We start from the raw sequence: 25,790 nt of genomic DNA, 5'->3' as shown, positions 1-25,790 counted from the left end.
GCTCCCGCCTCAGCCACCGTCGCCAAGGCGCAGGGCGGGGGCCGCCCGGGCAGCGGGACAAGCGCCCTCCCGGTGGCATCCCCCGCGGCCGGGGCTCGGCCAGCCCTGCCCAGGCGCCGCGACCCGACGGGGCAGCGCTGCCGGGGACCGGCCCCGGCCGCAGGGGCCGGCGGGGAGGGCCGGGCGGCGGCGCGGCTGGATGCCCGCCCGCCGCCGGGTGGAAACGGGCGGGGAAAAGTTTCTGCCGTCGTCGGGCCGTCCCTCCCTCCTTGCCCGCGCACAGTCACACACACACACACACACTCGCACACCTCTGCCTCCTTCGCCGGCGGCCGAGGGGCACTTTTGAGAATTATTTTCTCTGCGCACCCAGCCCGACCTGACACTGTTCCTGCAGGAGGGCGGGCGGGAGGCAGCCGCCGCCGCCGCCGCCAGACGGTCGCACCCGCCGGCCCCGCGCCCGTGAGTAGCCCCGGCCGGGCGGGGGACAGGGACGGGGGGGGCGGCTTTGCCAGCGGGGTGGGGGGGAGAAACCGAAAAACAAAAAAGGGGGGAGGATTAAAAGTGAAGGGTTTTCGTCGGCCGCTGTGCCGAGCCGTCTCCCGGGCGGGGGGAGCTGCCGCCGCCCCCGGGCCAGCCGCGGCGGGGGAGAGAAGGGGGCTGACGGCGGGGGACGCGGCTGGGCCAAACCGGCAGAAAGTTCGCTGTCTCCACAGGAGAGTTTTGTTGGGTTTGTTGTTTTGTTTTGTTTTGTTTTGTTTTTTTTTTAACGTAGTCTAAGCGGGTTGTGCGTATACTACAATAACGTGTGACTGGTTTTGGCAGCCGACCACCCCCTAGTGGAAGGAAAATACGCTTAGATATAATTCAGTGCAGACTTCGGTTTGTGAAGTTTTTGCCAGCGTTAAACGTTTTTCCACTTGAATCAAAGTACAGTTTTAATAAGCCGTTCTGTCTTTCTCACTGGTGGGTTTTTTTCTGCCTGTAATGTCCAACTTATGCCGGGAGGTTGTGCCAGGTCCCGGACAGGCAGCTTTCAGTAACGCGGGTTGCTTGCAATATCGAGTATTGGATTCTAGAGGTCAGCTCCTTGTTTGGACATCTCCGGGAGGAATGTTGCACCACTCCTTTCCTCAGCAGACATACCCAGGGTTTGCTCCTGCTCACCCAGCGCTGCCACCAAGAAACCTGCTGTTCGGCCTCTCCATTATTTTCTTGGCAGAAATACTTTGCTCACGTGGTGCAGGGAGGTCTTTTTTTCCCCCCCCCAGCACCTGGGAATAATATGTAAATGGTCAGTAATTGTTGCAGTGGAGCATTTTAGAAGTCTCTTCTGGCTTGATACAGGCCTGTGAAGAAACCCACAGAATAGCTGTAAAATACACGCCCGGTTTTCTTACAGTTCTCTTCAGGAACTTTGGAAGTAAACAGCTATGGTTGGCTAATACCCATCAAAAAAGAAAATGTAGCACTTTCTCTTCACTTTCAGACTCTGTACGTACAGTGCTGGTATGTTAACTATGTAAAATAAGCCGCCTTGCCTGCCTGAGCGGAAGTTTTTTCTGTCAAATAAAATAGTCTGTAATGAGTCTTCCATCCAGACCTGCTCTCTGCTGTTGGTTTTGAAGGCTTTGCTGTCCGGGCAGGCCAGGGTGGTTCAGGAAGAGAACTGTGAGGCCGGACTGCCAGGACTGAGGTGGCTGCAGACACGGACAGGCAGGAACCCACACGAATGGTGGGGGAGCACTGGGCAGGAGTTTCAGTGAGGGGAGAAGTGTGAATTGCAGTTTACTGGAGAATCTAGCTACTTTTTAGTAAGAGGGTGTGTGACAAATTAAATGTCACGCTAAGGAATGCAGCTGGGGTACAGGTACTTACCACAGCTGGTGAAATGAAAGTGTGAGTGGAAACAAAGGTATATGGAAAACATGTTCACCAGAAGCTGATGTGAGTTTATTCAGTGTAAGATGTAAGGACTTGACCTTTGCTTCAAAGAAGGTACTCTTGCTATCCTCTGTATCCCTTGTGAACTTGTAGGATAAAGTTGGAGAATAGACTGTTGGCATACCTGGGGGAAGATTCATCCTCCATGCTGAATAACCATGTGTACAGATTTTATCATGTCAGCTGCGTGGTTGACATGGACGTTACCAGGTCAGCTGCCTGCCAAGCCAGGAAACCAGGAATTATTCTGCTCGTAGCCATCAACGTTAACTCAAGGCAAAATGCAGTAATATTGTGAAAACTCTTAGGAGGCGATCAGTTTCATGTTAGCATGCTCATTTGGGAAGGAAAACAGTCTGTTGATATAATTAAAAATAAAAACAGCATACTATCAGTAGACAAGACACTACTGGTGGTGTATTCTTTATTTGTGGTCTCTGGAAAGACTTCTATCATAAGCACCCAAACAGTGTTGATTATGCTGTGGATCTGCCAGTAAGGACAAACAGTGTATTGTATTTACTTACACAGATTTAAAACCTTGCTAATAAAGGAAGCTGTTCGACAGACTGAGCAGGTTAAGACTGAAGGCTGCTGCAACATCATCCTCTTCTAGAAGAGTTCTTTCTCAATTCTTAGATGCTGTAGTTATTGTTTCTGTCCAACATTGCTTAAAAGAAATCAACATCTCTGCCTTTCTCTTATACCCTCTTTCAGTTAGTGAAAAGTTCATCCCTTGGTTTATTAGCATCTCTCACTTCATAGTTGCCTTTTATCTTTCTCTAACTTCCATTTTCATGCCTTTTCTTTAGTTGTCTTGTTTGTCTCAAGGTTGTTTCCCATCTTGGGCTTGACGTTCCTACAATGATTAGAATGTTGTACTGATGAGTCCCATATGGATATTTAGAGGAGCAAGACCTTCCTCCACATTTCCTAAGTACATTAGACGTACTCTGTCTCCTTTCACAGTGCTATTTCCCTGTCCATTTAAAAATGAGATAGCAGCACAAGGAGACTCTTCTTTCTACACCTCTGCGGATTGTGTATCTTTTGGTTTTCCACTTATGCTTCATGTTCTATTTTTGTCTTGAGCATCATGTAAGACACACCACCACCACATAAATCAGTACAAGAACATCTTTAATTAAAGAGATAAGTAGGTCTCTGGGGACAAGATCTTTTATATTGCTAGCTGGCAGAAGATGTACTTTCCAGGTCCTACTGCCCTGTTCCTGTTGGAAGAAGACCCAGCAGAATAAGGCACTGTGTTATACAGGAACTAATAAGAAAGAGATTTACTCTGAAGTGTACCAAACACTTCATATATAAAAAACATGCGATAGTTCAGTGCAGCCAAATTGGAAAGTAGAAAGGAACGCACAGCTTTTATTGAAATCAGATTGGTCTCAGAGGGACAGCAGGGGAAGCATAAGCACAGCACTCAGGAATTCCATTCATGGAGCTGCTCAATGTTTGTTTGTTTTTTGGATGCTCAAAGCAAACCAGTGATCTCTGCGGAGGGGCGGTGGGGAGGCGGTTCAGTGTTCACTATTTTTGTTCAAAGCTTTAGTATTTTAGAGAGAAGATAATTTTGTAAAATATATCTCAGTATGTCAGGTGATGCTCATGACTTCATCAGGAAGATAAGCATCTTAATTTTTAGAAAATAGATCTTGCTGGGTGGGATTCAAGAGAAAGCCTGATGGCCTGAAATCATTCATCAAAGGAATTATTTCTTCACTGAATGGGTAAAATGTAATTACACCTTTTTATTTTGCCTATGAAGTTTCATGGGCAGGTTTAATGGTGGTATGTTCATGCCAGGTGAAGCCTCATAATTTGGGTGTGACCTTAAAATACAACCCTCTGGCTGTGTAGAGATGTTCACAGGAGTCTGTAGGTGGGGCAGAAAGTGGACTGACTCAAACACCCCTTAGAGATGGCTATAGGATATATATTTATGTTTTACTTCACTGATTCTTAAACACTGCGCTGTGTTCAGAATTGGGCAGGCCACAAACAGCCAAGGTGGGCAGTATGAACGTTCCCTCAGGTGTTTAATGCAGGTGTTAAGTGTCCTGAAATACATCAAGTGATGGCTTTCTTCCAGGCAGAAAGTAACCTTCCAAAGTCCCCAGCTGTCCCTGTTGAGATGCATGTGCTGATCTCTGCTGTCAACCTGCAGGCTCGTCAGTTCTCAATCCAGGGAAGCAACAAACCAGCCGCTTAATTCAAACGCAGAAACAAACTGAAGTCTAGAGACTGCAAGGAGAGTCTAAGAGCTGAAGAGAGCTGGCTGAGCCTGCCCATTTATCACGTACCAGCATGCTTGATGGGGTCTTTCCCTGGCACTGGGGCTCTGCAGTGACCCGTGCACTGTAGGGGCAGGCAGCCCGATGGAGGTGGAGTCGTCGGATAGAGCGGAGCTGAGGCAGGTGGTGGCAGGAGGTGGCTGAGCTCTGCTTCCACGGAGCAGCTGGAGTGCAGAAGAGCAGTGCGACTAAGGTGGCTCATCTCTGCAGTGCAACTAGTGCGGGAGATCCATCCACCTGAACTGGTGGACTTCATGTGGCAAGCTCTAAGGTTTACTTTAATTGTGCCAATTACAAATTAGAATGTAAAAATGACATTCTGAAGGCAGGCTGAATAGTAAATCCAATCATATGCCACAGTATTGCTGTGAAACAAAATAGTAGTAGTTGTGGAAGAGTTTGCTCTTTTTATGTGATAGCCAACTGTTGCACTGTCAATAGAGATGTATTTTCACACTCTTGGTAGATGATGTGTAAACTCTGAAATAACTAAAACCAAATTTTCTCAATCCAGAGCTAGTCAAAGCCAAATTAAAACAAGCAGTTTGAAAATTTTACACAGTGAATGTAACACATTTAATTGGTAGCAATTTCCATAGAGCATCTGCCAAAGTTAAAACAATATCAGCTTTCATTTCTACTGAATTAAACACATTGCTTTCAATCTGGAAAGACAAACCTTTTCTGCCTTTGTTTGTTGGTTAATTATGTGGAACAACATAAATCACTCGAGCTGTTCTGTTGTATCTGGAATAATCTCTGGATAAGCAGCAGTCTGTAGTCAGTAGAGCTCAGGGTCTGAGATTTGCTCTCAGAGCTATATTAATGCCTAGAGTTAATACTGCAGGTGTGCTTTCTTATTGCTTTTCATTGGATCAAACTGAGGACACGTTTAATCTGATGAAAAGGTTTGGTATTATTCTTGGTCTGTCCCTCCCTGCCCTGACGAGGTATTGAATGGGGACAACCTTGTCATCAAAATGTGGCCACACAGTGATTGAGCAGGGGTGAGGCCAGGCCACACCTCAGCTCAGTTATTTCCTTCAGAGGCAGGTTCCCAGGAGGCTTCTCATAGCTTGAATAGCTTATCGGTACACCCCCGTGCCATTGTCCCCGCTCCATGAAATGGCTGCCTGATCCCCAGGCCAGTGGCAGGGCTGCGCCAGCAGCGTGACAAGAGCTCTGTGGTTCCTGACCACTGCTCTTGGGCGTTGGGAGGCAACGGTGGCCCTTAGGTCACCCTCAGAAGAGGGGGACAGGCCTTGCTTGCTCTTCGTAGCTTTACCACCCACCTGAGAGCTGAATCCTCCCTTAAAGCTGACTGTGTGTTGTCAGTCCCTTGATCACTGCTTGTGTTACTCCACTGTACAGATCAACAGGCGGCTTTGCTCCCAGCATTACCTGAAGTCTTTGAAGGACAGGAGAGAATTCAGCAGTGCGCCAAGGGCATGGGTATCATGCAAGAGCATGTTGCAAACTGTATGGAGACCTCAAAGAAACTGTTGGGCTAACCTCCACAGGAGTGCAGAACTGGAGGGACCTCTCGGGTCACCAGGTCTACTCCCCTGCCAGCACCATCACTGGACCGCATAATCCCTTTTTGTGGAGGCAGGTCTTTTTCTTCCCTGCTGTGGTGATTGTAAGGTTGTTCCAGAACCTGTCAGCTCTAAGAGTTAGAATTTCCATCCTAAAGGCGCTCACATGTGATTTATAGCCATTTATTTTCATCTTTTGGTTAAACAGTTCTTTTTCCTTCCATGTGCTGCCCTGACCTGCAAGCCAGTGTATCCCCAGTCTGTCTTCATCTTTGGAAATGAACAAGTTAGAACGAGAAGTTCTTGTCTTGTTTAGCTTAGGAAAACAAGCTTTTAGTGCATTTAGACCGGCTTGATTGTTAAGAAGGTTTTAATGTATACCGCAACTTTGTTTATCCTGAAGTGGTATCGGTACAGGACTTAAAGCAAACTGCCTGAATGGAAAGGATGGATTGAATGACTGAAATGATGTGTGCTTTTTTCAATTTCTAAGCATACAATAAAGCTCTACCCATACCTACTTCAAGTTACAAACATTTTGTAACATGTTTTGCAGATGCCACTCTGAAAGCTGAGAGAATACATTCATGTTTTGTAGGAAACCAGAAACTACAGCATACAAGCTGTTCCTTCTTTCAAATTACTGCTGGGTTTTCTCAAACAATATATGCCCTTTGAGAACTAATCTCTTGAAGAGATTACTTCCGTGGGGTATCTTTCATTAAATACCAGTTTTTGTTAGCATTTTTCCAAAGGCATGTGGCTCTCAGCATAAGGTGAAGGTGGACGAGCAGACAGCGGAGGGCCCAAGGAATGACTATGATGGAAATTAGCGATGAATTGTAACCATTTCAGGTGTTATTTAGTAAGGAGGCAGCCCACCTTATGTGCCTGTGGGTTGTGTTGGGATTTAGAAGCAGACATAGAACAGGTTAAATATGAGATTATGATTATCTAGTATAAAAGTGCAGTTACAAGAAAAAGTGCTTTAGGGAAAAAGAAGAATATTTAAAAGATTTACTTCTGAGGAAGATGCTGGTTTGTGCTGCTAGAGGAGTGTCGTGGTGACTGCTGAACAGACAAAAACCTCCAAAGAACAGTTTTGAAAAGGTGAAGGCTTAAAGACTACTGTTCAAATGTGCCTGTAGTCAAGGGTCTTTGTACCTGCTGAGTTGTCTTCTAGGCACACGGTGGGTGTTACACTTCTCTCCCAGGTGTGGCTGGAGTATTTGAATACGTCTGTATTGAATCTTTTAAGCTTGAGGCTCTTTTTTAGGATTTTCAGGTAAGACGTCACAAGGCTCATTTTCCCTGTAAGTGCCACTTCCCCACCCCGCGACAGGGCATTGTGATTGTGTTTTCCCATAGATCCTGCCTGTTTTCTCTTGCTCAGTCTGCCCACAAAGACTTCGTGGCAGAGTGACTTCCCTCTGCAGTGCACACAGTAGGGCCATAGTGAAAGGAGTGGTAGGGCAAGTCTAAACCCAGTCCGAACTTGTTTGCAAATAAATGACCCATAGAGTTACAGAAGTGGCAGCAATGCTGGCATCCCTCGGTCAGAACTTTATTAAAAGCATTCCTGAGAAATTAGGAATGTCAGCTTCTTTGGGTCTCAGTACTCGAAGCTAGCACTTTGCATTTTTGCTGCAGTTTTTTTCTTGGTTTTGTCTGGAAATGTATGGCATAGCAGGGTTATAATTTCCCAGACTTTGGAGTTCTGGATTAATAGCATAAGTAAGGCTAAAGAGGAGGAGGGGGTGAGAAGGAATGGAGGAAGTCCAGGGAAGATCTGCCATGCCTAACTGTAAGCACCGTCTGTTCCACTTCTGGTAACTAGGTAGGGCTTCTGAGGAGGAGCCAAGATTTAGCGTTTATGAAATAGATTCAGAAAGAGCTGAAAGGGTGCTTCGGTATCCCCTGACACATAGGTGATAGGTAGGCCAAGAACATGAGCTTATTCACTCTAAGTTCACTATTCTTCGGGCAGTCCCACACAGCACCAATAGGATGGACAAACACCCAACCACCATAATAACAAAAGGCTTTATTAAGCTACAGATGCATGTTTATATTAATCTCGGTGCACACAAAAAGCAGACCTCAGGGCTTTGGTTGCAAGGCAAGATTTTCTGAAAGAAACTGGATAAAAATCTAGGTCATATCGTATCTTGCCAGTTTGTCTCCAAGCCCCTGTATTTTACTATCAAAATACATCAAGCTGACTGCTTCAATTGTGCTGGAGTTTGCTGCGTCTTAACACAGTCTGCTGCGAGGGCACCAACAAATCTAGATCTGGAAAAATGATCTTACTTTCATTTTCCGCCCGTGAGTTAAAAAAGCATCAATGTTGTAATTGAAATAGAGCCCTAGAAAATACCGTGAATTAATTTTTGCTGCATTGATTTTTTTTTTGCCTACAACGAGTGATTGTATGCAGGGAGCATTGTTTCATTTCCTTCTGATTTTATGATGAAGGGCTTTAAAAAGTAGCTGGAATTGTGAGAAGCTCTCTTCCTTCCACATAAAACAGGTAGCACAAAGAGCTTCGGGCTTGAGTGTGTTCGCAATTAACCGATTGCTTGTAAGGAGAAAAGAGCTGGTGGTGTCTGTGCCATCTAGGGGCTGACAGGACATTTAGCCAAGTCCAGCATCAAGCAGTGGCCTGAAATTACTTCTTGAAGAGTGTACGTTGTTCTTCATGCTTAGCTTCACACCAGGAAAGAATGGGGCGGGAGCCTGTCTGGTGTGTGGGCTGTTACTTTTATTTTGCGCTTCCCTCCTGGGTTCCCATTCAATGTTGTAGAGGTCTAGGCAGAACCAGCCAGCACTTCTTGGAGGTTTGCTAGCTGGCTGAAGAGATCGCTGGTTGGAAGAGGACCTACTGTTTCTGTATTGACTGTTAGCTCTCTAATACCCGAGCATGAACACAGTGCAGAATTTGAATCTACACCTGGACATGACAAAACAGGTCAGCAAAGGTCCAGTTCTACAATATATTTGATCCTTGAAAACAGAGAATGTGTCGGCTCAAATATGGAGACTTCCACATCTGTTGGTAGACCTATACTTTTAATTACTGAATTACACTTGTAAATAAGACTTAAATAAAAGAAAATACTCATTTTTTATGTAGTTTGTACAGCTGTGAGCTCTAACAGGAGCAGCTGACTTTATGCACCAGAGGACTATCAATATGTTTTTCAGGGATTATTGACAGCAAAGCCTTTGCATGCAGTTTATAAATCTACATGCAATGTTAGCTTCAAGATTTGGACTCCTGTCCTACAAAATGTTTAAAGGCTGGTTCCTTAAAGCAAGCCCCCCTAAGTCATCATCTAAAATAGAACTAGATTGCTTTAGTTGTATTTTCTTTTCTTTTCCAATATGCATTGACGACACAGGAAAAAAATAAGAAAGAAAGAAAGATAGAAGGATGTGCTTATCCTTTCTGGACTTCTCCTTGCATGAGAGAAGGATTCTTCTGTAGCTGACATGGAAAGGGTCCAGATGTGTCACAGCTGGGGAATGTGCACAGCAACGCACGGGGGTGCGCAGAAGCACTGAGGACAGTGAGGAAGAACGGTGAGGAAGGACGGTGAGCTGTGCTGGGCAGCTGTGCAGGCCAGCCCTGAGGCTCGGGCGTGTGGCCACGTTAACCCTGCAGCCATGAAAAACGACAGACAGGATCCAGTGGAAATTACTCAATTGATGGATTGGTGTAGAGATACCACAGACCGTCAGTAGGGTCAGAGCAATAGTTGGCTTGGAGAACATTGAAAGGGCAAAGTGTAGAAAGAAAGTATAAGAGTTTTGAGATCATCTGGCTTGTTTTATGGAATATCACTCAGTAAAATAACTTGTAACGTTTGCATTCCCAGCTGTTAAATTAACTCAGGCAGAAGGAATAATGAAATTGGAGTAAGTTGTTTCAACTGGTTTAATTATTCCCTGGGTATTAAATTTCCTGATTTTCTTGTCTTTTATGTTGTTTGATACTTAGGCATTAGAGGATTGTTGAAGTCCTCAAAGCTTTTGCTAGTTTGGGAGAAACTCTGCTGCCTGAACTTCCTTGACTTTTGGTTCCAGTTCTGAGAATCACACAAGAAAAACAGAGCCCTTGCATATTCGGTAAAAAAAAAAAGAAAAAAGAAAAAAGTCAACAGTATCACTCTGTTCCTTATAAACCAGGGAATTTTATGCAAGTTTAGAGACAATGTCACAGGCAAAACATGAGCCAACTCCTGAGTTCTCTGTCATGAGACACCATGAGATGTGGCACAAGAACGCTGAGCAAAACGAAGTGATTATCATGTAAATCCAAGCATCTTATGATGCATCACAAGATGACAGACTTCTATGCCACCAGTATACAAGCTTTTTCTTCTAACGTCACATATGCAGACTTAATTATAGCACTGAGGGGCAGAAGAATTGGTCATTAAGAAGGCTTGCTTTGATTCAGTTTTACACTGGTGACCTCAAGAAAGTTCAGCTGAATCGAATGCTTATTGATGGCCCAAAGACCTGCTGTTCTAGTTGCAATGAAAAATCTCGGTGCAGAAAGCTGCGGGTATGGTAACTTGTTTAGCAGGATCCTCTACCCCTTCTTTTGGGTGTGTCTTTTCAGCACACAGAAGGTGGGTGACGAGCAGTCTGCACACCTCCAGCCTTGCTCTGTACAGAGCAGGAGCTGTTCTGCTGTGTTTTCACCATGTTTGTAGGAATATAAACCAGGTTTGTCCATGTTGAGATTTTCTTCATACGTGGACTCAGATGAAGACGATACAAGAAACGGACTTGATCTTAGGAAGTGAGGGCAGCAGACAATGTTGTAGGATAAGCTTCAGCCTTCTGAATGCAGATGAGCTCAGGATAAACATACTGTACTACGTACATGTTTCTGTGGTTGCAAAAATCAAGTATGCACAAACATGAGAAATGGCCTGGCAGCAGAATTTAGCCGCATGGGAAGAGCTGAAAGCATGGGTTGCGGAGATGACATCTGGACTGGAAAGGAGTCATAAACCTGCTAAGAACCGTCAAAGACAGAGGTTTGCTTTTTGCTTGCTTGCTGTGCTGAACAGCAGAAAAAATTCAAATAGGCATGTTTCATCCTACTGCTGGACGTTAAAGAGAAACTTCGTCTTAAAGAAACTGAGGCTTTTTTTGCGGGGGAGTGTGGAGTTTGACTGAGGGAGGCAATCCACGTTTGTAACGTGTTTGCTTGCTGCAGTGCAAAAGTGTTGGGAACCCCGGACTGGATACCTTTTTTGCTGTGCAGTTCTGAGATTGTCGTACTGTTTTATCTTGTAAAAAGGTACTTGCCTCTGCACGTCTAGAAGATTATAGCAGAGGCCCTTCTTAGCCACCTCTTGTAAAGCACATCAGGCTCTTGAAAGTGCGAAATACTGCTTCCAGTAGTCTGCATTACTGAAAATATTAAAGATATGTGTAACTGCTGCATTTATACTCCAAAACTAAGGTAGCACTGGAGTATTACCCGGAAACAGTTCTTCTGCACTAATTGAAAAAATCTTTGTTGTCAATATAGCTAGCTTTCTGTTTTCAATGTGTTTTGTGTAACCTTCCTACGACTTAACAGCATTTGTGGGAAACCTTATTACTACAGCAAATCTGGATGTGTTCAGTAGGATTCTCATAACTTACTCTTTCTGGATTCAGTGGCAGTCTGCACTTCTAACTCTGCTGTACCTGTACATTTCTGCCTTACAACGTACTTTGTAAAGTGGCGTTAAATGCTGAGGCTTGCAACTGAAGAATTCACGTTGACATCCAATGTCATTCTTACTAGAACCCTAAATCTGTTTTTAATGTCACATGTGATGAGCTAAGTAAAATTTTATGTTTTCTTTTGTGAGAGCTTTGCTGGAGATTAGTAGAGGGAGGTTCTTGAAATAGCTACAGATTGAGAGCAGAGCAGAGCTGGAAGAGGCCTCGGGAGGTCTCTCGCCCAGACTCCTGCTCCAAGCAGGGAGTTAGTTCAGGATGCTCTGGGCCTTGCTTCAGTCAAGTTATGAAGGTGTCCAAGAATGGTGATCCTGCAGCCTCTGGGGCCCTGTTCCTGTACTTAATCATGCTCACTGAATATAATTAATACACTTTTCACAATTGGAATATTCCTTGTTGCAACTTGTGACTGTTGCCTCTAGTTTTTTCATCATGTACTTCTGAGAAGAGTAGATCCACCATCTCTATTAAAAAACAGCTATAGCGTGTCCAAAAAGATTTTAGTGTGTGTGTATGTACAATCTATTGAAAGAATTCAAGCCACTTTGGGAAACGATGAACAATATCTGTTGCATCATCCCAGTCTTCATCCATGCCTAAAGGCAGCGTACTTAAAAATCTTAAACACCTTGACTGGAGAGCATAGTGTGTACCACTCGACACGATAGAAAGTAAAATATTACTCTGCCCAGGAAGCTTTTTTTGATCAATACAAATATTCTTATCTATAATCAAGAGGCTAAAACAAAATAATCTGATCATTTCCATGCATCATCTTAATATAGTTGTTCAGTGCAATAGTACAAAGTACTGGATTCCCAAATTTATGTGATTTGAAAATGTTTCTGTTCTTTTTAATAGCCCTTTTAAAGCAATATTTTCTTGTGGCTGCATAAATTAAATGTAAGAGATGATAGGATTTTGATCTAACACAAATTGCTGGTTTTTCTGTTGATCAGAATTAGTTCAGCCAGGTTAAAGAGTAGTGCTAGCTTGTTTCTTCTTGCAGGTACCTTCCATTTGGAAAGAGGGAGGCAAAAGGCACTGCCAGGTGGCCTGCTGTTGGTTTGGCAAGCTTTGGCAGGGGCTGCAGCGGCTGCTAAAAGAACTGGGAACAATTGTGGACCTAAGAGAGCCCTTGAGAAACAGTCAATGGTGACTAAGAAACAGAGGACTACAGCTAGTATGCAGAATAGGATGTCACCAAAGTGTTTGGTTAGTAATAAATGATTAAAGCAAAAATTATTAAAGTTAATGCAAACAGTGTTCTCAGAAATTCTCCATGTGAACATAACTATGTCCTTCCCTTGCTCACAGAGAGTGGAAAGGAACTGCCTGCTGCTAGGAGAGGTACCCAAGTAGGTTGTCCTCAGACAACCGGGGATGGAAGATCTTCTTGCTGAGGGAGTAGAAGGATCTTGGGTTTCCAAAATAAACTTTTAAATTGCAGCAGTGTCTGGAGTGGAGGAGGACTGGTTGCTAGTAGTTCCCCTGAGAGATGAAGTCCAGAATTTCTGCCTTGAGAGGGATGCAGATTCTGTAGGAGCTTGTGCGTTGTTGCTGGCTGCATCTCAGAAGAAGGGAGCTGCTCTTTGCTTCCTGCGCACAGATTACATAGAGTTTAGCTTGAAGACCCTCCTCCCCTCCTGACTCCGTGTGCAGGCCGTGCTGAACCAGAGAGATTCCGCTTGGTCTCCATGGGAAGAGAAAGTTGCTAGGAGTAATTGAAATCCACACGTCTTTCTGCGCACTTCTGGGAACCCCACTTAGGCATCACAGATTGGCTAACAAGTTGTTGTTGTCTTTTCCTGCTATTAATTACTTGAAATTGGTCTGTTCCTTCCTCTCCCACAGTGTATATCATTTCCAGATCTGTGTACAGCTGTTGTAGCACTGCGTGCTCAGAAGTTGTAGCAGTTCATGAAAGGAGCCATTACCAGCAAGTCAGGAGGAAGTATCTAAAAATGGCTGTTACGAAGGTTCTTCAGAACAGAAACATCACACTATTCATCCTGTCCTTTACTTTTTTGTAAAGACAAAACAAAAAGCTTTTTCGTTCAATCTTGGCTTTATTTGGGCAAAACATAAAATGTCTTCTTCTCATCGCCCGTACATGTTTATCCATCCTGTTTGAAACACTTCTGTTTATGGCTGAAAGCAGGCAAACAAAAACATTCACTTGACTGAAGATTAAGTGGATTTTTCTGTGCTGGCAAGTCTTGATTTTGCAAGATTGGTTTTAATTAGGTTACATTTTTCTGTCTCTCTTACTTTATGATTCTTCATGTAATAAGATGAAATTCTATTGTTATTCTTAAAATAATACTGAGTACAATTTGATTCTCTCTCCTTATATGGCAGATGACTGTGTTGAGTTATTGTCTGTGTCGATACCATCTGTGCAACAAACGAAACTCAGAAAAAAACCCAACCACAGGACAAGAGAGTGCTGTGTGAAGACTGGTACATTTCACAATGAAAATATTTTGATGTGGCATTGTACAAAACCACAAAATATCCGCTTTTCCTTCTTCCTTCCTTTCATTCAAGAAAGGCTTGATAGAGAGCCATGAATGACATTCTAGAAGCAGAACTAGGTTCAGAAGATCTTGAGTCATACAGCAGAATCGTCTCTTTGGAGGAAATTACCACTTCTCTTCTTTGTTGTGGCTGAGAAGGCAAAGTTTAACAGTGAGAAAATGGGAAGGAATAAACACTTGAGTAGCTGCTTTCCTTATTTTAGGATTTGACTTAGCTTTCCCATACAGTCATTCCAATTAGATACAGACATAAGGTTATCCTATCAATTCTCATTTTCTCAAAAGCACTTTAATACTATTTTGTTTTGTGCTTGTTATAATGCTGTACTGCAGTGAAACACTCCACTGCAATGCAGATGTAAAGGATTAAACTGGAACTTCTAGTCTCTATTCAGCGTGTTTATATGCTGTTATCTTTTTGTTCAAGTTTTGCAGAGCAGTTGTATTTTGGCCTGATGAGAATGCCAGTGGAGCTGCCTTAAAAATGCTGTCAAAGTAGTCCTCTTATTTGGTTAAATTCTGCGTGTGGTTCGTGATTCTAGTAAATGGCAGTAGGGGAGAGTGTGTTACACATGAAAAAAATCATGGAAGTCTTAAAAAAAATCATAACTGCCTTTTCTTCTGGATGTTTGCTGTATTATGGGAATGAGATCATTTGACATAAGAGATGTGTCCAAAGCAAAGGAAGTGGAGAAACATGCGTTAACGTACTGATGAGAGATAACATGCAGATAATGCTACAGAATCCTGCACTTTAAATGCAGAGAAAATACCTGCAAGAATGCAGATTCCCTAGAGAATATAGCATATTAATTGGCAAGCATTTTAACACAACAAGAAGAAAAAGATAATAGACATACCAAGCAATTGTACATTTCTCTGTATTAGTAACAGTAGTTTTCCCTAACCTATTTGTTATTGCGCCCACAGATTTCCTGGGGATTCCAGTTCAAATGAAGTTTGTGGTTCCTTTGTACATAAGATTTTTTTTTTTCATTTGAGATGTGAAATAGTGATAAATGGGTTAGATAAGGTATGAAGATAAGAGGTAGACTAGAGAGAGCATTAAGTGACTGAACATAAACACAACTGGATTATTACATGACTAATGGGTTTATTGAGCCCTACCAGTCAGAGCAATATATTGGAGAAAATGGTAGCCCTAAGTCATTCATCAATGGATAAATCTTGCAACCATACGAAAAAAGGACAACCTGTATGAGACCTAAGGTGCAACATAGCTGTTTGTTACTAAATCTAGGAGGTAGTTCTTGATGCACTTTATTTTGTTCTACAAGCATCCTTTTGAAATCTGTGTTTCTTCCAACTTTGAAAGCATGGTTGAAACAAGACCTTACAATAGCCAGTGGAAAATCTAGCATTGCATGCAAATGAGGCTGTAATTTCGAAAGCGCTTCTCTAAAAGTCAACACGAAGGAGATTTATAGCCTTGCTGGAGAAGCACACAGAAAGAAGCTTCTCTGTGTGTTTACCCAGTGCAGCCATCCCACTGGCAGGTTGCAAAATGCACCTCTTGGCTTCAGTTCAAGCTGTGATTCATTTTAACGCCAGTGGTGCTAGTTACGTATCACATGTAACAAACAGAAAGCTGTTACGCTGATGTAAACTCTGATTAAGTGAAATCTTTTATCTCTGGAGAAAGAATGTGTGCTGTGGACTCGGAACAGCATGCGACGTTCCTGACTCTAACAGCACCTCGCTCTGAAATACGCTGGCGCTGACCTTGACTACTCACAGTCACAGCAAAATAGCGTAATGGCAGATTGATCCACTGACAGCTTTTAAAGACTGTATATTCTTATTTTTAACAGATTTATCTCAGACTAAAGCCTCTACAGATCAAGAATGTTGATTCTTCTGGCTTTCATTATTGTGTTTCACATAACCTCAGCAGCACTGCTTTTCATCTCAACTATTGACAATGTAAGTCTCATTTGCTCTCTTTTTCTCTCCAACACACAGGTGTTTCTTTGCTTTGTAAAAATGAAGTTACTCTTCTCCAGTTGTCTTCAACTTGCTTATTGAAGGCACCTGACTTTGTTAGGCACGCTGGTCTCCTTATACCTTTTTGTAACAAAAATGCCTTGAATACACATGTTGCTGGTACACGTGGGTAAGACTATACAAGAACATGCCATACATGTTATAAGCCCCTGTTAACGCAGATCATCTTCTCCCCTGTGAGGTACTTGGCCAGGGAGCATATTTACAAATACTACCGTGCTTGCAGGGTGGAGCTATGGGACTTGGTCCAGCTAGGTAGGGGGGAAAGGGGGGGACAGAATCTATCATCCTTTTGTGTCAAGTGCATGAAGTCAAACAGGTCATCATTAATGCATGGGGATAATTTCAGTCAGGTATGCTTTGCCTCGGAAGTGGTCGTCCAAGATTCACAATTAAATCATTAAAGATACACCGTGAATGTATGTTTCCATTCAGTTGAAGCAGTTTCAGCACAAAGTTTTAGAATAATGTATGTTGCATTCTTTTGAAATTTCCTTTTTATTTTTTGTGACCAGAAAGAATTTACCTTCCAATATTTACATCTAGCTCTTAACTGAATTTTCCTCTTTCCAAAACAGCCCGCTATTCTGACTCATACTATTAACTGTGCACTGTAGTTTTTCTTTCCCTAAGAGGTTTGGTGTATGTACAGACTTTTAGGATTAAAAAAAATTGCCTGCTGAAAATACCTTACTGTACTCAGTGAAGCTGGTTTAAATTCCATAGTGTTTTCTAAGACCACACTCCCAAGGGAAATGATGTGTTACCCACAAGTTTTTATTGCAAAATTATACAAACTCAGATGTTCTATCTTTCAGTCAGCTGGTTGATTTATTCCATTGAAGTAGGTCATTAATGGAGCACCAAAGCAGGTCGTCTTACCCTGTTCCTCTGAATATTTAGAAAGTGAGGACAGTAGGCAAAGCAACTTATTCTTTGTTCAGATCTGCTACATACAAATCAAATTAGGGAAATAAACGCCCATGCACTCTGCTTTGTGTCACTAGCTACTCGTAAACAATTACAAACTTAAACTGTGTAACCACCTTCTATTAATCATTTTCAGAGGTGTTTTATAGTCATGAAAATAACTCTGAAAGGATTATATAATGCTCAGAGCTGAAAAATAATATATTGAACTTGGACGATAAATCCAAATGAATGGCATCCAGAGAAAGTAATGCTTTTTCTTAAAACAGTGTTACTATTACACACATGCCTGCTGTCATAATACATTATAGTTTTTATTGTTGTATTGTTTGCAAAGCTGCACAGTAAGCTGTGAGGCTTCTGGAATGTCTGTTTAAGCAGCAGATGCTACCAGGAGTCATATTTAAACAGTCATATTTTTCCAACTCTAGTCAAAACAAAGGCCTGGGTAGCTATCGGAACAGGAATGGGTTTCCTGAGGAAATGCCACTTGTGTGGAGTGCTTGCAGCATTTCCCAGGCTACCGTAAAAATCTGTTCAGTCACCGTAGTACCAGTTTGCAATAAATGTTAAAACATCAAAATAGAAATACCACAGGAGGATCTCGGTTTGTGACGAGCCATTTCCAGTCAGGTGGCATAGTGTACATACTGCATTTGCACATTGACAGCACAACTACATTGAGATTAATTCAACTCAGTGTCAGTGAACCAGAAAACGTATAAATGGCTTCTGTTTCATAGATGTATCCCCTGCTATTTCCTGCAAATTAAAAAATGCTGTGCCTTTAAAGAGTTGTGCATCCTAAACAGGGTCTGGAGAACAAAACATATTTTGTCTAGGCATCTTAAGGAGTGAGCAATCACTGGCTGTCCAAAATTTGTGAACAAACAGTGGAAAATCCCTTGTGCTCTGGGATTTTTAAGATTGTCATCTGTTCCCTTTTCTGCTTTACACAGGTCTAAACTGAAAATGACATAATGAATAATGATGTACCCTTCATTCCAAAATGCCATTAGATCTCAAATGTAGTTTGAAGAGTTAAGTATCAAAAATGAAAAGAAATTTATTCCAGCTGATGTATCTGATCGGGAGACGCTCAGACAAGTAAGGAGTTTTGTGGGTTTGGGTTTTTTTCCCTGTAAGAGCCCTTTACTTTTATTTTACAGGCCTGGTGGGTAGGAGATAATTTTTCTACAGATGTCTGGAGAATGTGTGAAAGGAATACCAGCGTCTGTATGGCGATTACTGATCGATTCAGAGGTGGGTGTCTCTCCGTGCCTATGTCTCAGTTGCTTCAGCAGGAGATCTGGTGAAATCACTATGAAATTTGCAGGGGCAATAATGTATTTATTTAAACTACTGAGGTCTTCTAAAAGCTTCAACACTGGTTTTCTATTTTGGAAAGGCAAACTGTTCCAACAGTTTCTGTAAGAGGAAAACAGAGGGAACTGCTTGTCAGGTGCACTTGAAAGCCCAAGTGTTTGTGTTGAGTAAACACAAACAACTAACAATGAGTACTAAAGATTTCTTAAAAAATTAGATCAGGTAAAAACAGTGAAGTTACTGAAAGTGGGACTGAAGTGATAGCATCTACCTCAGAATTGAACTTTAACTTTCAAAGAAGAACCTAAAAATACTGGCTGTGCACAGGAATGGTGGAAAAGTGGAAGAAAGTCGGAACACAAGCTGAAGTTTTAACAAAGACGACTTAATATACAGCACAGCCTAACATCCTGCTTTACAAAAAATAAAAAAAATCTCAATTGTTACATTTACTTTATTTCTACATTTTCAATCTTTGTGTATTTTAAAGAGGTGGATGATTTGAAGAGCCATGTGCCCATGAAGTAACTTTGCTTTCCAAGCATCAGGTTGGTTTAGAGCGTATCTGCGCCGCAGTGCGGTGATCCGTTACGCGCAGGCGTATCTAAGCTAACACGAATTTAACAAATTGGCATTTGATGTCTGTATTACTATGCATTCATTGAAATTAGGTACCCAAACTAGCTAGATGATGAGTAGCTCAGGTACGTCTGCTGTTCACGGCCCTACTAACTGCAGCGTAGCTATGCCAGAGGAGAGGGGCTGCAAGGAGCTTCTCCGGGTAGCTTAGCTTGGCCATGGCATTGCAGCGAAGTGACACAAAGCAGCTACATGTAGTTACAAAGTTATGGGCTACGTTAGCTCCTAGTTAGGGGGAAGTAACTGACAGGATGCCAAACCTGAATCGAAGGAATCCTCTGTGCCAAGTCTGGATATCCTGTCTGGTTACATCTTATCAGACAGAGCTGTCTCCAGGTCTGGTGAGAGACTCGGGTCAGGTTTGTAAGCCATTTGGGACACCTGGCAGTTTCCCGGTGCTTTTAGAATGTAGATGGTAGCAAAGGATGTGGTGTGGGAGAAACAGTCCCCTCTGTATTTTCACTTAGTTTTATGAAAAGCTTTTAAAAGTCCTTATACCACTGGCTCTATTAATACGAAGGAAGCGGAGAAGAGCCACCCTGGGTGATGCATGCACCACTGGCTTGCTGTATCTGCTGAGCTCCTGCCTACAGGACATAGCTCTGCCCCTCTGCTCACCGCAGAAGCCGGCAAAGAGAGAAACTGTATTTTTAATCAAGGCTGCTTTTGTTTTTGCAGAGTATCAATCAATTCAGGCTGTTCAGGCCACCATGATCCTATCTACTATTTTCTGTTGTGTGTCATTTCTGGTTTTCATTCTCCAACTCTTCCGTCTAAAGCAAGGAGAAAGATTTGTGCTAACCTCTATTATCCAGCTGCTGTCATGTGAGTGATTTTTCAACATTTTTGACCTTAGTAATGTTTACATGAAAGTAGGAAAGGGAAGGGGAAAAAGGTTTCAAAAAGAATGAGCTGCATGAGAAATTTGTAGGGCTCTTGAGGTCACAGCTTATCCTTCATATTTGTTTAAACAGTGAACTGCTCCATTCTGTACTATTTAGGCAGTTAAAACATGGATGATAGCACTGCTCAGAATAAAGTCATTTGAATTTTGAAGGGAATAAATCTGAGATTCTGAACTGCTTGTTCAAATTAAATAACTCTGTGATTGTTACAAGCAGGTACTTCCTTAATTTTTGTTAGTCTTTAAAACTATCCAGATGTTTAGAATCATTTTGTGCTCATTGCAAATGCCATAAATACACAACAGCACTTGAAATTTAATCCATGCCAAAGAAACTGAAAACGTGTCCTGAAATGCTCCGACTTTAGTTTGAGGATGGAAAATGATTGTCTGCAAAAAAAGGACATTGCTGGAAGAAGCTGACAGAAGGGAGACAGTGAATAGTTGTTATGCATATTGACAATATTTTAAGATGCTAAACTTTACTGTTTTCTTCGTCCTTCAGGTCTGTGTGTTATGATTGCAGCTTCCATTTATACAGATAGGCACGAAGAACTACACAAGAGCATTGAATATAGCATTGAAGTTTCTGAAGGCCAATATGGCTATTCCTTCGTCTTAGCCTGGATCGCGTTTGCCTTTACTCTGATCAGTGGTGTTATGTACCTAGTATTAAGGAAGCGTAAATAAATGTCAGCAGCTAGTTATTTCTGTCACTACAGTACAAAACCAAATTCCAGTAACCATTTTGTATATAATCATTTACATGGTTTTGTAGTAAAGGTATTGTTTCTCTAAAAATGTACTGTGTTCTTGATACGAAACGGAATAAAAAAACCCGGCAGGTTTAATGGAATGCCTGGCACCTACAGGTCAGGGGGCTGAGCAGGACAGAGCCAAGTTGTTTCTTTTACATTTTTCAGCATCATAAATGGTTTTCCCTTTACTAGATGCTAACAGTTTCTTCCTGGCCTCTAGTAGATTGCAAACAAAGCCTGTGCAAATTAATTTGTAGGCAATATGCTGACTATATTCCTGGTCCAGATGTATCCCTTTGGGATGGGTTAAATGTAGGGGGAATAAAAAATGAGGCCCAGATCACAGTGAAAAGCAAACAATTATAAAAGCCCAAAGCTGTACTCGGTGCGTCTGTTCTGGCAGAGGACTAGTGTTCGGCTATTTATAATGTGCAGTAAGTGTCATCGGGCTTTTATTAAAACCACTTGCTTTGCAAAAGTAAACAACTCCTTTTGTACTGCAGCAAATGATTCTCTTGATTCTCTTTCACATTTAAGTTCAGCATACAGAGCCTTTGGCGGGAGAATTTACCAGCAAATTCACCGCACAACATGGGACTGGAACAGTCTGGGCAGTCAGAAATCCCCCACTCAAGTCCTGTATCCCTTTAGTTTTGCATTGTGTGTAGCCTTTCTGGAAGGAAGAAAAGGGAAACAAAAAGCATTACCTTGCCTACATCTGCAAATTTCTAAGAAAATTAGTGATCAAGCAATGACAAATTTAGGTTTTTACAGCCAAATCCAACAGGTTTATTACACTGGGCTTTTATTATATAGCAATTTCATGGCTAGTATATCATCTGCAAAAGCATTCCCTGAGTCTGCCCATTAGGAAATCGGCCTTTAAAAAATTAATTCTAAATTCCTATGTGGATTTTACTTGAACTAAACACTCCTACTAAATAAATCAGACTGCAGTTACTATGCTTATGAATTCCAGGGTAGTTTTTCAAGATAAAATGACTTGGTGATTTTTATTTTTCAATAATTTCAATAATTTTGTGAGATAAATCTGTAGTGCTTACCAGGCTTAACTGCTCATCAGCGTAATACTGGCTTTGGCTGGTGGTGATTTTGGATTGGGGAGATCAGTGTGGAGAATGAATGAAGTGCCTTTTTCTGGTTAGTTACAGCTTTGATGCTTAAATACAGATTTGACTTTGTAAAAGCACTAGTGACTTATTTATTTCAGTATATTCACTACAGCTGGCCCAATACACAGGCAATAAAAAAGTAATTAGGTTTTGAATGAGGTTTTACACTTAATGTAGAACAAATTCATTATTACAAAGTAGTGTAGCTCTACTAAAGTCGATACTTACTGCATTATACATCAGCTGATGGTCTGACCCATTCCTTCAGATAATTCGTCCTTGATTTGTCACAAAGTAAAAGTTCAGGTGCATAACTGTATAGGAACTGTCTCCAACATGAGTAATAGGTCATGGAGTTCCATCTCCATTCCTGGAACATCGTAAAATGCTTTGGCATGTACTACTTGTCTTTCGGGAGCAAAGAAAGCCCAACAAGACTGTTAAGAAATTAGAGAAGTAAGCAGGACAATGCATTAAAATTAATAATAATGGTAAAAAACCCAGATCAATCTGAGCAAAATGCATTCTTAGCAGTCTAGGATGATGCTAGTATTTTGTCATTTTCTTTCTCTTAGTGGGAATGCTCTGAATTTCAAGAATTATTACCCTACTTTTTAAAATGTTTCTGCAGTTTGCTGAATACATTTCAGATTTAAAACCTGAATTTTGCTAACAAGCAGAATTTGTCTTAAATAAGCAGATGCAGGTTTAAGGTTGAAAGTAGCTAGACTATTAGCTAGGCATTTTGCTAGTTTTATTCAAACATGAAATAGCAAGGGAAATTCTTAAGCAAATACGGACTAAAACTATCTTACATCTAGAAGACAGTCCTGTAAAATATTAAGTTAAGCTGTTATGCCACTGACTTGAAGAGACGCTTCTTCAGTTTCTTGTCTTGATGAGGCTCGGGTCATTTATAGAGCAAATTATTTAAAATAAAGATGTATATATACATGAACACACAGCTTAATTCCACAGTAAAAGCTCTGTCCCTTTAATTAAAAGTGAAAAGCATGCACACCATGGTGTACAAACAGCAGCGTACGCATGATACCACATAAAGCAGAACAGACGGGAATGTGCTGCATACCAAGAAAACAAATGCTGAAACATTTTGAACTAGTTTTAACAGGAAAAATATATTTTGGATATTCTTTCTACCTGATATGCCTTTAATATATCTTTTCCTATGCTCTATATATTCTGAAACTGTACATGAAAATAAAACAAATTCTTGTACTGTAATAGCAAGCTCGATACATTTTGCAATCTGACGTTGTCTTTAAGCTTGGGATATATTTACACAATGTTGGATGAGAAATAGTTGAGTATTTGTGTGAACAGGTAAAATTAAATTCTTCCTGCCTGTAGTAGAACCACAAGCTGGTAATTTTTGTCCTTTGTTGTTGAAGACCTCCCAGGGTAAGCAGAGCAAATATTAGTGTATTGAACATTTAAGTGTATGGTGACAAAAGAGTAACTACTGAGTAATGCAAAATCCACAGATGCTCTGATAAGTAGTTTGCTTATAAGGGTTTTTCTTTATCGTTTGCAGCAACAGCTGTGTATTTAAGATTAGGTGGAGTGCCTTTACCATGTGAGTAAATAATGTTACAAACAGGCCAGTGACTTCTATATCTGCTGCGGTCCAAGCTTCAGGTTTGCAGTGAGATGATAACGCAGATGGATTTGTACAGATTGATCTGAAAAAAAAACCAACTCCCCAGAAACAATTTCGCAAGCCCCGTAGAACTTCTGCCTTCTAATCATAGTGAACAAAAGGAAAAAGTCCAAACTATTAAATTATTCACTAACAGCTGTGAACCTACCTTGCCATTTTTTACCCAGCAAGCAACAAACTGAAAAGAAGTACAGGAAACAATCTTGGAAAAGAAATCTAGAATATTTATGTGAATGTCTTTTTTCTTTTTAAAAAAATAGGTATTTTTTTAATTTATTCCATCCAGGACAAGAAAAAATGAAGTTCTGCACTACTTTGCTACAAGATACCTTTTTAAAAAAATGCATTGTAGGCGATAGGAACTGTGCTGCTTAGGCATGAACTATCTAATTACCCCAGCTACATCAACCATTCATTTTACGTGTTTTTTAATGGCTCCAAAATAACGTAGGGACTACAGCAGTATTATCTTATCTTCAGCATTGTGGAAGCTTGTGCCATTTAGCTAAACAGACAAAACAAAAGAATCCTTCCTATAGTTTCTAAAAAGAGGAGTAAGATGAGCCACTACCTTTCCAAACACTAAAGAGAGCTAAGATCCCTAAAATTCACGGTTCATCAATGCCGCTGAAATAAAGAAAATAACGAAGCTGAAATGTTATTATATTTTCCATTTCTTTCATATGTGCAATAATACCCTCTGAAGTAATAAGATGAAAGAAAGTGAAATGTGGAAGTACATTAGTTCTAAAAACAAAACTTCATTTTCAAAGCTGTAGAAGCCTAGAAGCTTACAGAATTAACGGAATAAAGTTCGTAACAGACTGTATCAAGTTGGAAACATAAGGAAATGAATACCGTCTGCTGTACAAATAATGCTTTGACTCGGAACTCACTGCAAATAACAATATAGTACTTCATAGCGGAACAACACTAGACCACTTGTTAAGGTAGTATGGGTCTCCTAAAGAGTTTTTTAAGGAGTTATGGATTGTACATCACAAAATGGTCGGTAATGTGCATGTATATCTTTTCATTGAATGACAAAGTAGTACTTCTTTGGGATGCTAAGCTGTGATAAACAGCAAGTCATTGAAAGTGGCAAAGCCCTTATTTTGCCTGTTTTTTTCCAATGTGATGCAGAATTGTTACTAAGGTTTTCACAGAACAGATAGAAGTGATAACTGTGGAAGGAAGCACACTTTGGATCAGTTTCTGTAAAGGTCCGTGACAGTGCAATCCCCCTCAGATTTTGCACATAAGCCACTTTTAGGAAGGTCTTTGAATTCTTCAGCAAGCTCTGGACAGAGAGGGATCCTTGGCAGTAGAGGAAGATGTGGAAATTGCTTGAAAGTCTAGGCACCAAGACAAAAACAGCTGTTACTTAAACAACAAACATAACAAATAAGCCAGTTACACTGCTGCTATTCATACTAACTTAGCTTCATGGGATTATATAAACTTCTGAATTGTTACTGTCTCTATAGTTTCCAAACTAACAGAAGCGTCACAGATTAACTGATGTTCATGTATTAATATTTGGCACGTTGCTGATATTTGGTTCCAGTAAGATTTTCCCTGAAGTAGAAAATACTCCTTACCCATTAGTAATAACAACTTAGAACAACAACTTGTGTGCTATCCAAAGGAGTGCTGAAGAGGTTACCATTACATCTTCAGGGATATTTGTTTACTTTGGATCATTACTGCACTAACTGAATTTCTAGATGTGGGGGGTTTTTTTTGTGTTGGTTTTCTTTTTTTTCTCCCTGTAACGAATTTAGCCAAAAAGCCACAAACCTGTGCATGTACTTAATTGCTTAGTTTTAAAACGGGTGTATATTGCACGGATGAGTAAAATTCCAGGTGCCTTCATGAAATTCAATTACTATAATAAATTTCAACAGATATGAAGCAATTCTGATGATATCCGAACTGTATCATGTGGTGCAGATTTTGATCTATGTTGCTGCTGCTATTTGGAGAAGAAAGCTCATGTTCTATTTCTCTTCAAAGAAACACAAAAAAGCGAAACTGTATTTCTAAAAAAGGTAGTTGTGTTGCTGTCATAAATGCTAAAGTTCAGAAAACTTCATTTAAACCAAATACGCACACACTGCTACAAAGGAAAAGGTAGGAATATAACACCTGTGCACTGCTTCACACACTCGACCTTCTTAATATATTATCAGCAATGAATAAAAAAGGCGCCATGTTCTCTTTTTCTTTTTATATTAGATATTTTTATTTACTTTTTAGTAAAATATTTTCAGCAGAAAAAGCTCACTTATGCTTAAAGTAACTGTACAGAAGAA

General features: G+C 41.2%; 1 protein-coding gene across 1 annotated transcript; it reads left to right on the top strand.

Moving 5' to 3' along the window:
• Positions 1–37: 37 nt before the first annotated feature.
• On the top strand, positions 38–25,393 carry EMP2 (epithelial membrane protein 2). The gene is made up of 5 exons (XM_063344610.1): positions 38–462; positions 15,912–16,023; positions 18,204–18,297; positions 19,678–19,824; positions 20,409–25,393. The coding sequence occupies exons 2-5, from the start codon at positions 15,946–15,948 to the stop codon at positions 20,591–20,593; spliced, it is 504 nt and encodes a 167-aa protein (XP_063200680.1). The 5' UTR covers positions 38–462; positions 15,912–15,945; the 3' UTR covers positions 20,594–25,393.
• Positions 25,394–25,790: the final 397 nt, after the last annotated feature.

Source organism: Chroicocephalus ridibundus, chromosome 8, assembly GCF_963924245.1.
Source record: "Chroicocephalus ridibundus chromosome 8, bChrRid1.1, whole genome shotgun sequence".
NCBI lineage: Eukaryota > Metazoa > Chordata > Aves > Charadriiformes > Laridae > Chroicocephalus > Chroicocephalus ridibundus.
The sequence above is the reverse complement of the archived record's forward strand: the minus strand, read 5'-3'. Positions and strand labels throughout refer to the sequence as shown.

Excerpts from the sequence above, each read along its gene's own strand:
- EMP2 (XM_063344610.1), top strand. The coding sequence starts at position 15,946 with ATGTTGATTCTTCTGGCTTTCATTATTGTGTTTCACATAACCTCAGCA. Across the intron at positions 16,024-18,203 it reads TCATCTCAACTATTGACAAT|GCCTGGTGGGTAGGAGATAA; the intron begins GTAAGTCTCATT and ends TTTATTTTACAG. Across the intron at positions 19,825-20,408 it reads TATTATCCAGCTGCTGTCAT|GTCTGTGTGTTATGATTGCA; the intron begins GTGAGTGATTTT and ends TTCGTCCTTCAG.